Source organism: Sapajus apella, unplaced genomic scaffold (genome assembly GCF_009761245.1).
Source record: "Sapajus apella isolate SASKATOON/1434 unplaced genomic scaffold, GSC_monkey_1.0 scaffold24, whole genome shotgun sequence".
Lineage (NCBI taxonomy): Eukaryota > Metazoa > Chordata > Mammalia > Primates > Cebidae > Sapajus > Sapajus apella.
The window spans coordinates 29,367-47,730 of record NW_022436964.1 but is presented as its reverse complement, the minus strand read 5'-3'; the positions used below and the strand labels follow the sequence as shown (position 1 = coordinate 47,730).

General features: G+C 34.3%; 1 protein-coding gene across 3 annotated transcripts in view; it reads right to left on the bottom strand.

Moving 5' to 3' along the window:
* Positions 1–18,364, bottom strand: part of AGTPBP1 (ATP/GTP binding protein 1) — a 91,126-nt gene that overhangs the window by 48,481 nt on the left and 24,281 nt on the right. For all 3 annotated transcript variants that reach the window (XM_032290789.1, XM_032290790.1, XM_032290791.1), the window contains 2 exons: positions 17,147–17,233; positions 16,914–17,062 (listed from right to left, as the gene is read on the bottom strand). In XM_032290789.1, the coding sequence (XP_032146680.1) occupies positions 16,914–17,062; positions 17,147–17,233 (236 nt within the window). The remainder of the gene's footprint in view (positions 1–16,913; positions 17,063–17,146; positions 17,234–18,364) is intronic.

Below are 18,364 nucleotides of genomic sequence, written 5' to 3'. Positions count from 1 at the left end.
AAAAAAAAAAAAAAAAAAAAAAAAAAAAAAAAAAAAAAAAAAAAAAAGAAAGATCAGATAGCATATTTTCTGAATTATTGTTTTTGAGACAGATCTTCACTCTGTATATTTTCTGAATTCTTATAAACACTGACATGCAGTTTGTTAGCAGTGACAAACAATTTACAGATTCTTCAAAAGACATTTGGATGTCTACCAGCTTCCAGTGCTACAGATGAGCAGTCCAATACTAGTTTAATGTTTTAAATATACAGAAAAATATGATGATTAAGAGCATGCAATCTGCAACCAAACTTCCTGGGTTTGAATTCCAACTTTATCACATGCCAGATGCATGATCCTGGGCTGACTATTAACCACTCTATGCCCCTGTTTTCTCTTCTGTAAAATGAGGGTGACAACTTCATAGGGTTGGTTGTTGTGTGCATGAAAACTATCACGTGTTATCACTTAGAACACGGCCTGGTATGTGATAAATATTCAATGACTGTTAGCTGCTGGTGTTATTATTATCATCATTTCCTTTTAAGTAACCTATTCTTCTAAAGTAGAAGCATGCTAAAATTTTCTCTTTATACTTGAAACTCAGAAATTTCACTGGTACATATAAAATAAGTCTGCCTTCCTGATTCCTTCCTGGGACTCAGTGAGCAGCTTCAATCTGAAGTTTTGACTCCCTCCACTCACATAAAACTCACCATAACACAAAGCTCATTATAATCGTTTTAATAGTGACCACAGGAGACAGAGGAGGCACTTCAAGATGGCTGACTAGAGGCATCTGCACTTACCTCCTCCACAAAGCAGCAGCAAAAAAGTGAGTAGATAATCACACTTCAAATTGATCATCTAAGAGAGAACACTGAAATTCAACAGAGAAGTAACAAGAATACCTAAGACAAGAAAAGAGGGAAGGCAGGCAGGCTACTTGGCCAGGAGCCCAGGGAGGCTTCCCAGTACAGGAAAAGGGTAAGTGAGATTCTCAGTAGTCCACGTGGGCACTACAGACTCCTCCAGTCCTAGCCCCAGGGCAAAGCCCCTCCATCCTCACATGTCCTGAGACTAACACAGGGAGCCACTCTGAGACTGCATGAAGGCATTGTTTGAGAGAGTGAGCTCAGGTGGAGTGTGACCTAAGCAGCAAGAGTACTGGCATGGTTTTGAGAACCCAGCTCCCACTCAACTGCATCCTGCCCTGAGGCCCAACAGCCCCTGCCTCCCCAACACACAGCCACCAATGCCATAGGCTGCTGCCACTGAGACCTAAGTAAGAGACACTGGCAGACACCCCACCTCCCCACAGCAAGCTGTCATGCATTTGCACATGCCCAGAGGACAGGCTCCCCTACCCGCAGCAACCACCACTGCTGACCGCTGCCACTGGGGCCAAAGCACAAGCCCCTGGCAGCAACTCTATCACCCTTAGCAGTGTGGTCACCCTACATTAACACATACCCTGAAAACAGGCTCCCAGGTACCCAGCTATAGCTTGGGGCCAAGGCGCACACTCCCCAGCCACCTGCCTGCAGTTGCTGCCGCTGATAGCAGCTCAGCAATCCCTAGCAGCAAGGCTGGGGTGCATTTGCAAGTGCCCTGAGGGCACCAGTACTGCTGCTGCCCCACTCAAACACTCTCGGGGGAGCCTTTGGATCACCCCAGCCCTCCTCGTTACAGCCAGAGCCCCTATAAATCACTTGGAAGGGGCCTGAAGACAGGCCTACCTGGCGTGGCTCTACCCCATCCCCAACACCAGAGCATACCACCTGGGAGTCTGGGGATCTCTCAGCCATGTCAACCACTGCTGGCACCTGAGCACTCCTCCCAGGAGTCTGAGGATGGGCCACCTCGCTTGCCACTACTACCACAGTTGGCACACACCCACACACACCACCTGCGGGTCTGGGGACTGGACCACCCAGCCTGTCACAGCCACCACCAACACTAGCAAAGACTGCTCAGGAGGCAAAGGGTTATCCCACCACTGACTGATCCTGCCATCACTAATGCTATGCCTGCTGCTCAGGAGCCAAAGGACCTACCCACCTATCTGGCCCAAAGCTGCAACTGCTAGCATCTGAGCAAGCTGCATGGAGGCCCAAGAACTGGCCCTCTTAGACTCACTAACACCAGTGCTAGCACACTTCATGCTGGGTCCTAAGGACAGGAGTCTTTGGCCTGCTGTTGCCGCCACTAGTGCCCAAGGACTGGCCCACCCGGCATCCCCATTCCCAGCAAAACTTCACCACAGCCACCCCTAACAACTATACCCTAAGAAATTACACTGAAGAAATTACAGAAACCACTGACACTGTTTACAGCCACAGAAATCATATAGGGACTACATTACTGCATGCACCCAGAATCAAAGCTACAGTGCCCTACCCAGCCAATATTATAAACATGCCTTCAGAAAAAAGTCCTCCCCTATGAAAGTAAATCAAAAAAATTGAAATATGTGACTGCTACACCAGATGTGCCAATAATAATACAAGGACACAAGAAACACGAAAAAACAAGAAAATATGACACCTCCAAAGCAACCAATAATTCTCCAGCAACAGATTCCAATGAGAAAGAAATACATGAAATGCTGGAAAAATAATTCAAAATAATGATATCAAAGACGTTCAGTAAGATATAAGAGAACACGGAAAAACAATACAAAGAAATCAGAAAAACAATTCAGAAAATAAGGGAAAAACTTACCAACAAAATGGATACCATTTTTTAAAAAGCCAAACAAATACTGGAACTGAAGAATATTCATCGAATAATAGAAAAAATATATTAAAGAGCTTTGACAATAGACTAAAGCAGAGGACAGAATTTCAGAACTTAAAGATAGGTCTTTTCAAATAACCCAGTCAGACAAAAATAAAGAGAAAAAGAACAAAAAAGAATGAACAAAGCCTACATGACATATGGCACACCACAAAGCAAACACATATTCAATTTTTTTGGTGCTATAGGAAGCAAAGAGGAGATGTGAGGAAAAGTAAACCTATTTAGCAAAATAAATCGCTGAGGGGCAGAACAACATGGCCAAATAGATGCCTCCAGTGATCACCACCCCCTACTCGAAACCCCACAATATTAACACCAAATTGAACAACTATCCACCCAAGAAAACACCTTTGTATGAATCAAAAATCAGGTGAGCAATCATACCAAGGAAATGCACTGAAGAGTGTAGGAAAGACAATCTTGAATTGCTCCCACCACACATCTTCAGTACACCAGCAGTGACCACGTGGAGATAAAGAAAGTGATTGGAGTAAAAAGTTTATTCAAAGGGATAATATCAGAGAACTTTCCAAATCTAGAGAAAGGTATCAACATTCAAACAAGAAGCATATAGAACACCAAGCAGATTTAAGTCAAAGACTACCTCCAGCCATTTAATAATCAAACTCCTAAAGGCCAATGACACAGAAAGGATCCTAAAAGCAAGAGAAAGAAACATGAAAAGGGGATCCAATATATCTGGTGGCAGACTTTTCAGTAGAAACCTTACAAGTCACAAGAAAGCGGCATGACATATTTAAAGCACTGAAGGAAAAAAGCTTTGATCCTAGAATAGTAAGTACATCCACTGAAAATATCCTTCAAACATGAAGAAGAAATAAAGACTTCCCCAGACAAATAAAAGCTAAGGGATTTCATCAACACCAGACCTGTCCTACAAGAGATGCTAAACGGTGTTCTTCATTCTGAAAGGACATTAATGAGCAATAAGAAACCACCTGAAAGTACAAAATTCAATGGTAAACTAATAACTACATAGAAATACACAGAATATTATAATACTATAATTGTGGTGAGTAAACTACTCATATGTTGAGTAGAAAGACTAAAAGATGAACCTATCAAAAATAATAATACAACTTTTCCAGGCACAGAATAATAAGGTATAAATAAAAACAACAGAGAGTCAAAAAGTGAGAGGTGATGAAGTTAAAGTATAGAGTTTTTAGCAGTTTTCTTTTTGCTTGTTTGTTAATTTGTTTTTGCAATCCATGTTAAGGTGTCATCAGTTTAAAGTAAAGGGTTACAAAACGTTATTTGCAAGCCTTGCAGTAATCTCAAAAAACCTACAACAGATACACAGAAAATAAAAAAAAAAATAAGAAATTAAAACTTATCACCTGAGAAAATCACCTTCACAAAAGGGAAGACAGGAAAGAAAGAAGGAAGGAAGAGAAGACCACAAAACAATTAGAAAACAACAAAATAGCAGGAGTAAGTCCTTACCTATCAATAACAATGAAATGTAAATTGACCAAACTCTCTAATAAAAGGAAACAATCAAAGAGTGAAGAAACAACCTGTTGAATGGAAGAAAATATTTACAAACTATCCGACAAAGGATTAGTATCGAAAATATACAAGGAACTCAAACAACTCAACAGTAAAAACTAATCATAATAATCTTATTAAAAAGTAGGCAAAGGACATAGACATTTCTCAAAAGAAGATACACAAATTGCCAACAGGCATATGAAAAAATGTTCAACATCACTACTCATCAGGGAAATGCAAATCAAAACTACAATGAGATACCATCTTACCCCAGTTAGAATGGCTACTATTAAAAAGGGGGGAAAAAGTAACAGATGCTAGTGAGGAGGTGGAGAAAAGAGAACTCTTATACACTGTTGGTGGAAATGTAAATTAGTGTAGCCACTATGTAAACAGTACAAAAATTTCTCAAAAAACTAAAAATAGAACAACATAAGATCCAGCAATCCCACTGCTGGATATTTATTCAAAGTAAAGGAAATCAGTATATTGAAGGGATACCAACACCCGCCCCATGTTTACTGTAGCACTATTTACAACAGTAAAGATATGAATCAACCTCAGCATCCATCAATGGATGAATATAGAAAATATGATATATATACACAAAAAAATACATTTTTTATGGCACATCCAAAATGTGGCCATAAAAAAATGAAATCATGTCCTTTGCAGCAACTGGATGGAACTGGAAGTCATTATGTCAAGTGAAATAAACCATGCAAAGAAAGACAAATATTGCATGTCCTCACTTATATATGGAAGCTAAAAAAGTTGATCTCATAAAAGTAGAAAGTAAAATAATAGACAAAAAGGCTGAGGCAGGTGTGTGGGAGGGATGAGGGGATGAAGGGAGGTTGGTTAATGAGTGTAAACATATAGTTAAAGAAGTTTTAAGGTTCAATAGTACAGTCAGGTGACTATCAGTAACAATATATTGTATATTTCAAAATGGCTAGATGAGAGGATTTAAAATATTTCTAACATATAGAAATGATCAATAATCAAGGTGATCTATATCCTAAATACCCTGACTTGATCATTATACGTTCTATACATGTTATAAAATATCACATATACCCCATCAATATGTACAAATATTATGTAACAATTTTTTAATCAACCATATAAAGCAGTGAAAGGTTCCAGCTGAGGCCAAAGGGCACTTCAGATTTCTCTTATGTGTTCTCATGTTATAAAAAACAATTATTCCTACATTACATTTAAAACAGTATGTTCTTATATCACATTTAAAATTATCATATTAAATTTTGGTCACTGTGAAGTTAGCTGTACTTGGATATTCTGACAGTAACAAAAACCATTTGGACAAAGTAAGTTGCCCCAGCAAGAATCAAATCAAATGAGGTAAACTCAGACTCAATAAATAAGTCTACACAACCTGATATAGTAACAGAAAGCCGATATCTGAGTAACTAATTTATTCATTAGCCAAAGAATAAACCTTCAGGTACATAAAACAAGTATGTTTAAAACTGTCAATCTTTTGCCTCAAATATAGATAATCAAAATATTAAATTACCAGAGTAATATCCAATGGTACTGGTCCCTAATAACATCCAAGTAAAGGCCAAAGTTTTATTGAGGACATGGTCAGTATTATGTGCAAATACAAAGAAAGATGAGGTGTTTCAGGTCCTAATCATTAACAAACTATAAATCATAGATTTGTAAAATGTTGGAGTTGATGTTAACACACTCATTTAACAGATGAGGAGAACAAGAAAAGTTTAAAGTGGAGCTCAAAAAACCTGAAGGCACCTATCATAAGCTGCATGTTATTTGTATTCAGTGACTCTATGTAGAAAAAAAATACATGCTTCTAACATGTCTATTATTACAGCTGTGATTTCAGATTCAGATTCAGGTGGATGCCATTATCCTCCAGTCTCACAATTTGATTTTTCATCCTGACCAAAGAAGAAATAAATAAATTCAATAAGTAGCATAAATAAAACCACACATAACCCAGGCCCTTCAGCATTACTAGAAGACAGAATATAACACACTTTAAAATTGTTTATAAGTAGTAAAGTAAGCAAAGATATAGAGGGCAAATGGAACATTAAAATCAGGGTTGAAATCCTTAAAGTAGATTTTAGAACAAAAAATATTTAATGAGAGAAAGGAGTAACTTTATAATGACAAAGTCACAGTTCATAATGAAAATATAATAATACTTAATATCAATGCATCCAATAAGATCAATCTCCTACATAAAGCAGAAATTACAGAAGATATAAGCAGAAATCGGCAGTGACATACTATTGATACAGCCTTCAAAACACTACTCAGAATTAGATGAATCAATCGAACAAAAAAATAAAACATAGAGAACCAAATAACATAATCAATATGGCAAATTTTACATCTAAATATCAAATATCTCATCCTGATACAGGTAAAAAATATATCTTATGTGAAGAAGATATATTCTTTATATCTTCTCGATAACACATGATACGTTCATAAAAATTGATAATATATATGACAATATATTACTAGCAAATTTTAAGCAAAGATATCCTTCTTTGCTTGGAATTTGATGATAATTTATCAAGATATAATATAAGAAGATATAAAGAATGTATCTTCTCAATAGCACAATACAGTCATAAAAACTGATAATACATCACAAGGAAAACAACAATAAGGAAAACAACAGTAAATTTCACAAAATAGAAATATTACAAACTCTCTGATCACAGCATTCTAAAACCAGAAATTACAAGCAAAATCAAAAAACAACAAGGAAGATACCCATGTAGGAGGATGGAAGGAAGACCGATTTGGGATATCAGACCCTCAGTAGGGTGGAGGAAGGCATCTGTTCAAATAGACACCAGGGAGATTGTTACATAAACTGGAATTGATCAAATAAGTTAATAGGGCCCAAAATTATCTATGTTGGAGAAGAAAGTTGTAAATATGGAAAGAAAACAAGAACAAAGCCTGTGTTATTCACTTGAAAGTTAAAGTATAACCTCATGGGGCGTGTGTGTGTGTGTGTGCATGTGATTATATATACACACACATAAACATGTACATACAAATATGGAAAACACTAAAAATGTAAATTTCTGTGTAAATATTACGTATTAAATATACTCCCTAACTGTCCATTGAGATAGTCTGTAAACAGTAAAAACCCAATAGCAAAGTGTATACCAAGCATACAGATTTGTTTTTTAAACACCATTCTCCACTAAAGCAAAACGGCACTCTTTGAAGAAATGGCAGATTTCATTCTGGGGCAGGGAAAGGCAAGATGGGCCTTAAGCATCTTGTTGTGCCAAAAAGCAAGGGCACCCATAAGGAATGGTGGGGATATCTCAAAAGGGCACGCACACCAGCATGTATAGTATCCAACTGGCCAAATTCTGGGCAATTTGAATATCAAAATAAATAATGATAGCAACAAATTATAACTCACAGAGTCAAATAGGAAACCAAGTCTATATTGATATAAATTAAAAGCTTGAGAAGGAACAAGATATTTTGATAATCTCAAAGTACCTCAATGTAAAATACTAATTACAAAGAGAAAAAAGGAAATGTAGGAAAGCCACACACCTAAATAATATAAAACTGTAAGGAGCACCCAATGTAAAAATGTATGAGGAACATACATTTTGTCAGGGGGACTAAACCATTCTAGAGAGGCAGAAAAGATATGAAACAACTAATGTGGGCAAAGGGGTACATTTGCTACACACTAGACTCCAAAATTCTACTTTATTGCCTGGTTCCAAACGTGTTCAATCTATGTAAGAAGGTAGTTGAAAATCCTCATACAGTATATCTGAGCGACACAAAGATGGAGAGAGGGTGAAAGAGAAGCTTTGTACTGAAGCTCCAAGTCATTAAAATGCAAGACTGCCATCTAGTGGTGATTTCAGCAAATCCTTTCTAAGTAATGGGGGGCAAGAGGGTGTGATGGATTGAAACAGATACAGCACTACTATTCAGCAACATACATTCTCAAATTCAGTATTCCAAAGGCAGTATTCTTTTTACAATTAAAAATATGGTAGGAAACATAAACATTTTAAAACTGCTTAATTTTAAGATCATTCACTTGTGAACATTAAGTATTCAACAGAATCACTTTTAAAAAGCTCAAAGAAAAGGGCAACTTAAAAGAGAAGCAACTTAAAAGCTCAAAGAAAGGGGCAACTTAAAAGAGAAGCAAAAGCCTGTTCCTTTTTGGAGATACTGCCAAAGAACAAGACCTCTATTGGGCACATTTTCTGGAATCTAACACTTAAATAGTCCCCGAACCGGCAAGCCCCAACCAAAAAAAAAAAAAAAAAAAAAATTACAGACAATAAATACTCTCCTAACTAATACTACTTCCTCATTTCAATCATGTATGACAAATAAATACTTCCAGATGAACAAGTTCCCACTGCAAATATTTTCTTTGGTCATCAGGCTCCAACTTTAAAATGAATTATTGCTAGCTATAATTGCTTACAATGTTAAATTCTAGTTTACCAAAATATTGGTCCCTTTCTTTTAATTATGTTGATGTTAAGACAAACCAAGATTTGCTTTATGTTGTACTGATCTAACAAATCTAAAGATAAGTTTAATAAAATATTACATCTACCTAAACAGTTCCCATAGCTTCTACTAACAACCTAGTTAAATACTTACAAATACATGGAAATAAAAAGAAAACTCACAACAGACAACTTCTCATCAGAATCTAGAAGGAATCCCCTATTAAAGTTAAGGCAGATGGAGCAACACTGAAAAATCCAATGCAGAATATGCCTCGTGATCTGTATCTTGTGGTTTGGGGCTTTTTTTTTTTTTTTTTTTTGCATTTTACATTTTGGATTCCACAGCTAAAGTAAGTGTCACACTAAATAAATAAAAAAAACAATAAAGAAGTATAAAAAATAGGAAGCAAAAAAAAAATCCAAAAACATCAATTGTAAGAATTTTAAATAGTTAAAATCGTCCATTAAAACAAATGGTCAAACAACAAAATTCAACCTCTATTTATGAAAAAAAAAGCAAGGATACGTCAAGCAAAGAAAGATGCTGAGTGAGAGAAATGTGATAGTTTTATACCATTAAAGGGTATATACAAAAAGGAACACGGAAAGCTTACAAAATTCTATGTGCCAAGTAACACCAAATTAAAATAGAAAAAAATATTTTTCTAAATGAAGGCTTAACAGAAACACTACATAACTAAAAGAAGTATTTTTAAGTCTTAAGCAGCTAGAGAAGGCAAAAAATAAACAAGGATATAGGAAGTAGATGTGTAATATTAAATATAAAATAATATTTGTTTTTGAAGGGGACAGAATTTCCCTATGTCACCCAAGCTGGAGTGCAACGACACAATCTCAGCTCACTGCAAGCTCCACCTCCTGAGTTCAAGTGATTCTCCTGCCTCAGCCTCCTGAATAGCTAGGATTACAGGCGCATGCCACCACACCCAGCTAAGTTTTTGTATTTTTAGTAGAGACAGGGTTTCACCATGTTGGTCAGGCTGGTCTGGAACTCTTGATCTTGTGATTCACCCACCTCAGCCTCCCAAAGTGCTGGGATTATAGGCGTGAGCCACTGTGCCCGGCCAAATATGAAATAATAAGAAATCTCTCTATACTTATACATATTAGTCTCTACTCCTCTAGTTCCTGGCACAGAGCTCCTAAAATCATTGTCATTTCCTAAGCAGTGGAGGTGCCAGGAGTATCTTTCATTCTACTATTTTGTCTTTGACCCCACTTCCTGACAAAGAGCATCTAAATCTCTTAGAATTTCCCTGGTGATAGAAACAACTTCTATTCCAATGAGGCAGCTCTTGGTGTACTCCTTGATGGGAACTGGTCACCAAAAAGACCAAGCCATGATAAGAAGCTTGGAACTTTCAGTCCCAAACTCTAGCCTGAAGGGAAAGGAAAGGAGCTAGAAACTGAGTTAATAATCAATCATGTCTACGTGATAAAGCCTCCATAAAAATCTCCAAAGCACAGGATTCAGAGAGCTTCTGAGTGGTGAAGGAATCCACATGCCAGAAGAGTGGTGCACTCCAACTCGTGGGGAAAAAAGCTCCTGTATGTGGGACCCTACTGGACCTAGTTATTCATCTGGCTATTCATCTGAATCCTTAAATCATATCCTTTGTAATAATCTGGGAATTGTAATTCAGTGTTTCCCTGAGTCCTGTGAGCTGGCAAAATAGCAAATTATCAAAGAGAGGAGGGTTATAGGAACCCCTGTTTGTAACCAAATCAGAGAGAAGTATAATAACCTGGGGACCCACTACTTTTGACTGGCATCTGAAGTGAAAAGCAGTCTTGGGAGACTTGAGTCCTTAATCCTCGAGGTCTGCACTAACTCCAGGCAGTTTGTATCCTAACTAAATTGTAGGAACGACACCCAGTTGGTGTCTGGAGAATAGAAGAACTGGAATGTGTGGAGAAAATCCCCACACATTTGGCCACAGAAGTGTTAGAAGTACTGTACGTAGTAGGAAGAAAAAGTTGCTTTTTTCTCTTCACTAAACAATGTATGTTAAATTATGCTGCCTATGAAGGATGACTATTATTTTCCAAGTGCGCATGAACACAAAAACTGACCAGATACATATTAAGTCACAAAAAATTACTGTACATCATAAATTCCACATCTGTGAACAAAATGGATTAAAATTTGAAAGTAATGAGAAAAGTCTTCACAAAAATAATTCAACCAACTAAAATATAAATTCTTGCCTAAATAATTCTAATCTAAAGGATACCAACATTACATAAAATTACAAGTAATACAAAAAATAACAAGGAGATCTTAATATTAAAATTGGGTGGGAAATACAGAACTAAGTTATAATAAAGAGAAAATTTGAAACTTAAATACTCTGATAAACAGACAAAAATAAATTTAACAAATTAGAAGTTAGAAAAGGAAAAAAAAAATCAACCCACAGAGAGGTAAGGGAAGAAATTAATAAGCAAAAAAACTTCCAAAATAAATAATGAATAAAACCGGCTTTGTAAAATTATAAAACAACAAAACAAAGTTAAGTTTTAAGTATCAAAATATGGGAAAAAAACAAACCAAGAGAATAAGCAAATCTACATATTGCACATAGCATACACAAACTTCTGCTACTAAATTTTTAAAATCTAAATGTCACTTACATAAAAACATACGATACAAATTATCAAGACTCACTCAACAAAAAATAGAAAACTAGTCTAGACTGAGTTATAGAAAACTCTTCTCATCCAATTAAAGGGTACAAAATCAGACAATTTTAGAGGGATTTTTTTTTTTGTGCAAATTTCATTAAAACATTATGTTATTTAAACTGCTCCAGAACACAGGGTGGAAAAATAAAAGCCTTTACATTTAAGTGTTCAGAGTAAGATCAGCCTCCTTCCAAAACTAAAGAAAGATAGTTCTCCAAAAAGGAAACTGATTTGTCTAATTTATGATGAAAACTTTTAACAAAATTGTGACAAATCAAAAATAGCTGAATCATAAAAGATCAATTCACATGACCAAGCTGATTTATTTCTAAAATCCAAGGGTGGCTTAATAACAGGAATATTATTAATATAATACAACACATGCAGAGGTTATAGAGTAATATGGTCACATTACATTCATTGATAAATGCAAAAATATTGAAAAATCTGATTTTTAAAAAAATAGATTTCTATTTTTAGAAATAGAAAAAATACGAATATCAAAACAAGAATATGCTTAATGTAAATACTAGCAGCATTCCCATTAAAGTTAAAATAAAATACAAGGATGTCCAATGTATCCTTTTCATTTTAAACATTCTCAAAATTCTATTCAAAAACAATGAAATATATACAATATAGCTATGAATCACAGAAATTCTAGGTATCTATCAAGAAAATCCAAAGTACCAACTCAGAAACTATAAGAACTAATAAAAAGTTCAGTAAGAAGGTTAATTTTCAAGTAAATATATAAAAATCAATAAAAGCAGTATTTAAAAATAGAAGTACTCTTTCACAACAGAAACAAAGGTAAACAGAAATACAAAATGAAAACTAAAAAGGTGAAGGCATAACAAAATTTGAATCAACAAAACAAAACATCATGTTCCTTAGTAGTAAGACTGGATATAAAAAAATTGTCTCTCCCAAACTATTCTACAAATTTAATCCAATGGAAATATTTGGTATTTGATACAATTACTGTGAATCATATTCCGAATAAACTATTCAGAAAAAATAGGTAGAAAAAGTCTTTAAGTTGCTTTTGAAAACCACAGGATATTAGATTATGTTTTAAAGTCAAGGTAATTTAGAAACACAGTGGTACCAGAGCAACAAAAAAACCCCAAAACATATACTAGTGTGTATGCAGGACCATAGATTATGAGAGCTGTGGTGTTTCAAACCAAAGGGGACACATGACCAAGAGGTCAAAATAATTGAATTCAAATTCAAAAAGTAAAGAAGTATAAGCAAGTTATGGTGACGCTTTATCAATCAGGTTCTAATCCGTTTTTACTAACCTGACCATTGTCTGTAACAGCCAAACCAGAGCAACAATGTTTAGTGGCTTCTGAATGATATTTTGTACCTTTCTTTCATTAGTGGATCAGGTACACAGTTGTAAATGTGAAATGTCTAACAATTCAATAAATTCATCAACAACATTTTAAAACTTCTTGGAGAATGAATTTAGTTGTAGTTACTTAACCACTCAGAATAGGATTAAGTTAAATCCCAATTCACAGAAAATACTAAAATAAATCCGGATGGGTGCTGTTAAATATAAACACTGAAAACATACGATCAAATGCACTTCAAAAAGGCTGAACTAATTTAATACTTCCACCAGCACTGTAGTACCCAATTTCCCTAGTCTTCAGCAACATATGTTCATCCTCTTTGAGAAATCCAACTTCTAGGAATTCAAGGCAATAATCAGAAACATATATGAAAACAAATAATTAAGGGTATCTACTGCAAGACAGCTTATAATTTTGAAATGTGGAGAAAGACTTAAATCTTCAATCTGTTATCATTCAAGTCATTTATTGTACCTTACTCAACAGACTATTACACAGACACTACTAACGATGCTGCTGAATAATATTTAACGGACATGGGGAAATTATTTTTTTTTACAAATTATTGTGTAGTTTTTAAAAATGTAGTGTTACATATAAGCTTTCATACTGTAATCCCAGATCTGTAAAAGAGTAAAATTTAATTTAAAAATTATGTGAATGTGAATAAGTTTAAGAACAGATAACAAAATGTTAAAGAATTTTTTTTTGGATGCTCTCATTCTAAAGTTTGTTCTTTAAACTGTTTTTAATTTACTTACTTTCCTGTATTAAATATGTACTGTTTTATCATCAGAAAAACATGCATTTTACCTGGCATACTGGTACTTCTATGAATTATAAACATATATATCCGTGTATAATAATATTTATCTCAGCAATATTTTAAAAAGAAAATAATTAGAAACAACTTAACTGTCTTACAAAGAAAGGTTTGGATAAACAAATTATAGTACTTCTATTGGATGTCTCCTAAAACTGTTTCACAGGAATATTTAATAACCAGAAAGAAAATGTTGGTAACATAAAATTTGATTAAAATACAGAATATGAAATTGCATGGGTTATGAGTCTTATTTTTAAAAAATAAATGCATAACTATATGTATGCAGAAATCATACATTGCATTATAAAAAAGGCTGGTAAGAAGCAACAAATGTTAAAGTGATTATCTCTGGATGATGCATTGTCAATGGTTTTATTTTCTTCTTAACACCATTCTGTTTTCCAAATTCACTACATAGTGAGTTTGGAAAGTGTGATATACATGCAAGAATATCCAAAGAAGAAGGGGGAAGAAGGAGAGGAAATTTAAAAATAAAGCAGCCATCTGTCCCACTGCTTTGAATTAGTTTTAATTAAAGAATTTTATTCATTTTAAAATTTCAAATGACACCAGAGAAATTTATTTTATCTATCACATAAAGGTATAGGTTTTTTTAATAAACAGAGAAGCACTGCTCCAAAATGTATACATTTAATTTAAAACACTGTATTTTTTAATAAAGATTAAAGTGTTATGGTTTCTATTTTTAAGTGAATAAATATAGTTAGTAAAAATGCAATATACTTGTAGCACTTCTGAAAATTATATTGACTATCATATCAGGAATAAATATGCCTTTATATTTTACTCATAAGGAGCACCCAACATATAAATAAAATTATATTTAATTCACTGTTCTTTTATCCTCTAAAAATAGTATATAGCATCATTACCAGTTAAATAGGGAAATCACTAGGTTTCTTTACTTATTTTGATAATACTTAGAATGAGTTTCAATTAAGGTAACTTTTAAAGTTAATTAAAAGCTTAAGGCTAACAAATATTTCTGAGAAATATAACATTCCATAATTAGTTTAAAATCACACACACAAAAAAGTGTGAAAGAATATATCAAGAATATTCCTATCACAATTCACATAAATCAATATACTTGCTCAACTTTTAGTCAAAATATACACATTTAAAAGGATAAAACATTTAAAAATTAATTACTTAAACCATTTGAAAATCTTAGAAAAGTGTTTATAACTAAACCAGGTATTATGCTACCTAGTCTTCCTACAATTATTGCATAAATAAATGAATCTGACAAAAGCTTTTTTTCATACATGTGAAGTAATTCTAGAATACACAATATCCTATTTTCCACATAAATAACGACCATTGGGAATGACTCCTTCAACGGTTGAAATCATTAATTTTCAGAAATATCCCCTTAAAGACCATTATCATATTCATGCTTTTAACAACTTAGAGGATTTAAATGAAATGGATGATATAGCTCTCATGTCTCAGTTGTTAAAAGCTTTTCAATCTTTTCCAACAAATGATTGAGACCTTGGAGATTTTGTAACTTGTCATACATACAGTTCTTCTCAAGCCCCAATGTAAGTTTTCTTGTATGCCAGAAAAAAAAAAAATTCTTTTCTTTTACACAAAAAGATTGCCATTATAACATTAATACTTGAAACTTGATGATTCAATTTTAAAATGCTGATATTAAGTTCATACAAGTATATTATTTTTCACATCCATAATGTTTGACTATCAGGTGTTTTACAAATAATTCTTAGTTTTGTATATATTAAAGTACTAAACACAAAAATCTTGAATGAGGCTATATTTTTTAAAGTTTTGTGGGTACACTCAGTTTTTTTTTTAATGGTCTCATGAGACAAACAGTAGAGAAAACCAATGAAACAAAACACTAGTTCTATGAAAAAGTCAATAAAGCTGATAAAGCTCTAAAGTTAGACTGACAAAGAAAAAAAGGGAAAAAATTATCATTAACAGGAATTAATTAGGTGCTATCACTACAGACCCTGCAGAAATCAAAAAGATAGTAAGAGAATACTACCCACAACCCTGCACATACATTTAACAACTTAGAAGAAATGGACCAATTCCTAAAAAGCACAAACTACCACAACTCACTCAAGACAGAAGACATAATTTGTATAGCCCTAATAACTATTAAAGAAATTTCATTTCTAATGGTGCACTGGCTCACAGTAATCCTAGCACTTTGGTAGGCCAAAGCAGGCGGATCACTCGAGGTCAGGAGTCTGAGACCAGACTGGCCAACATGGCAAAACCCCATCTCTACTAAAAATACAAAAATTAGCTGGGCGTGGTGGCATGCACCTGTAGTCTCAGCCACTCAGGGGAGCTGAGGCAGGATAATCACTTGAATCTGACAGGTTGCAGTGAGCCGAGATCACACCACTGCACTCCAGCTTCAGCGACAGAGTGAGACTCCATCTCAAAAAGAAAAAAGAAATTTTATTTCCAGTGTAAAAGATTACCAAGAAAGGAATCTCCAGATTCAGATGGTTTCACTGCAGAATTCTATCAAAGTTTACAAATTAACACCAATGCTACACAAGTGCTTCCAGCAAATAAGAGGCGGGAACACTTCCCAACTAATTTCATGAGGTCAGTAATACCATGATACCAAAAGCAGACACAGTACCAAAACCCCCCCCCCAAAAAAAAAAAAAAAAAAAAGAAAAGAAAAGAAAGAAAACTATAGACCAATATTCCTCATTAGTAGAAATAAAAAAATTCTTAAAATATTAGCAATTTGTACACAATAACCAAGTGGGGTTTATTCCAAAAAAAAAAAAAAAGGGGAGGTCTCATTCAACATTCGAAAATAAATCAACATAATATACCACAGTAGCAGGCTAAAGAAGAAAAATTACACAATCAGATGTCACCATCAAGAAAAATTACACAATCAGATGTCACCATCGGAGGATACTAGTAAACCTTTAGTTGCCTTCAATTTGGATGAAATCAATCATTACACTTTAAAGGACTTGCAACATTTGAGATAGAGTTACCAGACTCTATTTGAAATGTTGCGTAACACCTGAATTTTAAGAACTAGAGAAAACAAGACACTGAAACATTTTTTTAAAGTTGATAATTTTTTTAAAAAACTTCTTTTCTACAGTTAAGATGCCTGCATGCCATCTCAATTGGGAAAGAAAACTGTCTTACCATAATTAAACTGACTGTTGGACTTTTCACAGTTAATGATGTTAAACCTGTAAGCAACACCTGGCCGAATTCCACTCACTTCAAAGTAAAACCACTGATGGTAATGATTGCTGTTTATATCTGAATTCAGAATAAGATCATATTCATTTCTGAAAACAGAAGACAAAGAAATCTAATAAAAATTAGGAAAATATCTGTGCACATACAAAATGAGAAAATCTTAAGTGACTTACTTTCTAATTTGAATTACTTTACGCAGATTCCCAGATTCAAATTTGGAGTTAAATTTCAAAATATCTCCTTCTTCTGGGATGGTATAACTAAATAAAAATATTAAAATACATTGCATTTAAACAAATGAGAGAAAAGTAAATAAAATTATAATTAAAAATACATCACTATTGCCATATCACCTTCCTCATTATTTTTAAGCTAAGGAACAAAACAAGCACAATCACTGCATTAAATGTGGATAACATTTATAGACAAAAACTTATAATTAGAGACTTGCTCTTATGTTTATACTGATATAATAAGAGCTCTTGCCTCACTGTATGCATGTCATTTCTAAAATACTTATTTTTATACAGAAAGTAACATTTTTTAAACTGCTATGATCTGTACTGAGCAGCAATCATTCTCATAAACCATGCAGTTCTCCAGTGAAAATATTATTTTCAATTTGAAGAGCTAAATTACCTATTATTTTATTTAATTTAGCATCAGAAAGGCACATGTGTTATTCTCATTTTACATACTGATTATTAAATAAGCATTTACCATGTATCTACTAGGTGCCAGATACTGTTTGAGACATTTGTCTGTTTGGTTCCCTGGCTGAATGCAAACTTTGTTCTTCTGGAGCCTACTCTCTAATAAGAGAAGACGAGGACTCTAAGATGCTCAATGATTCTGTCCAATAGCACTTGGTATGCCATACTCGGGGTTCCTGAGTTTCTGTTTCTACCACTTCTGCCTGTCTTATCTGACACAGAATTACAAATGTTGGAATAATTAAATAAATAAGGAATATGTTTCTTCTACTTTATAACAACATTATTCCAAATGTAATCATTAGCTTTGCTACAGCTTATACTCTTATCTAACAAAACCCCTTAAAGAAAGTGTTTTAGCTAGGCGTAGCAACTCACACTTGTAATCCCAGTACTTTGGGAGGCCAAGGCAGGCAGAACACCTGAGGTCAGGAGTTCGAGACCAGCCTGGCCAACATGGTGAAACCCTGTCTCTACTAAAAATACAAAAAATTAGCCAGGTGTGGTGGCGCATGTCTGTAGTCCCAGCCACTCAGGAGGCTGAGGAGGGGAATCGCTTAAGCCCAAGAGGCAGAGGTTGCAGTGAGCTGAGATTGCACCACAGCACTCTAGCCTGGGCAACAAACAGAGTGAGTGAGACTCTGTCTCATAAAAAAAAAAAAAAAAAAAAAAAAAAAA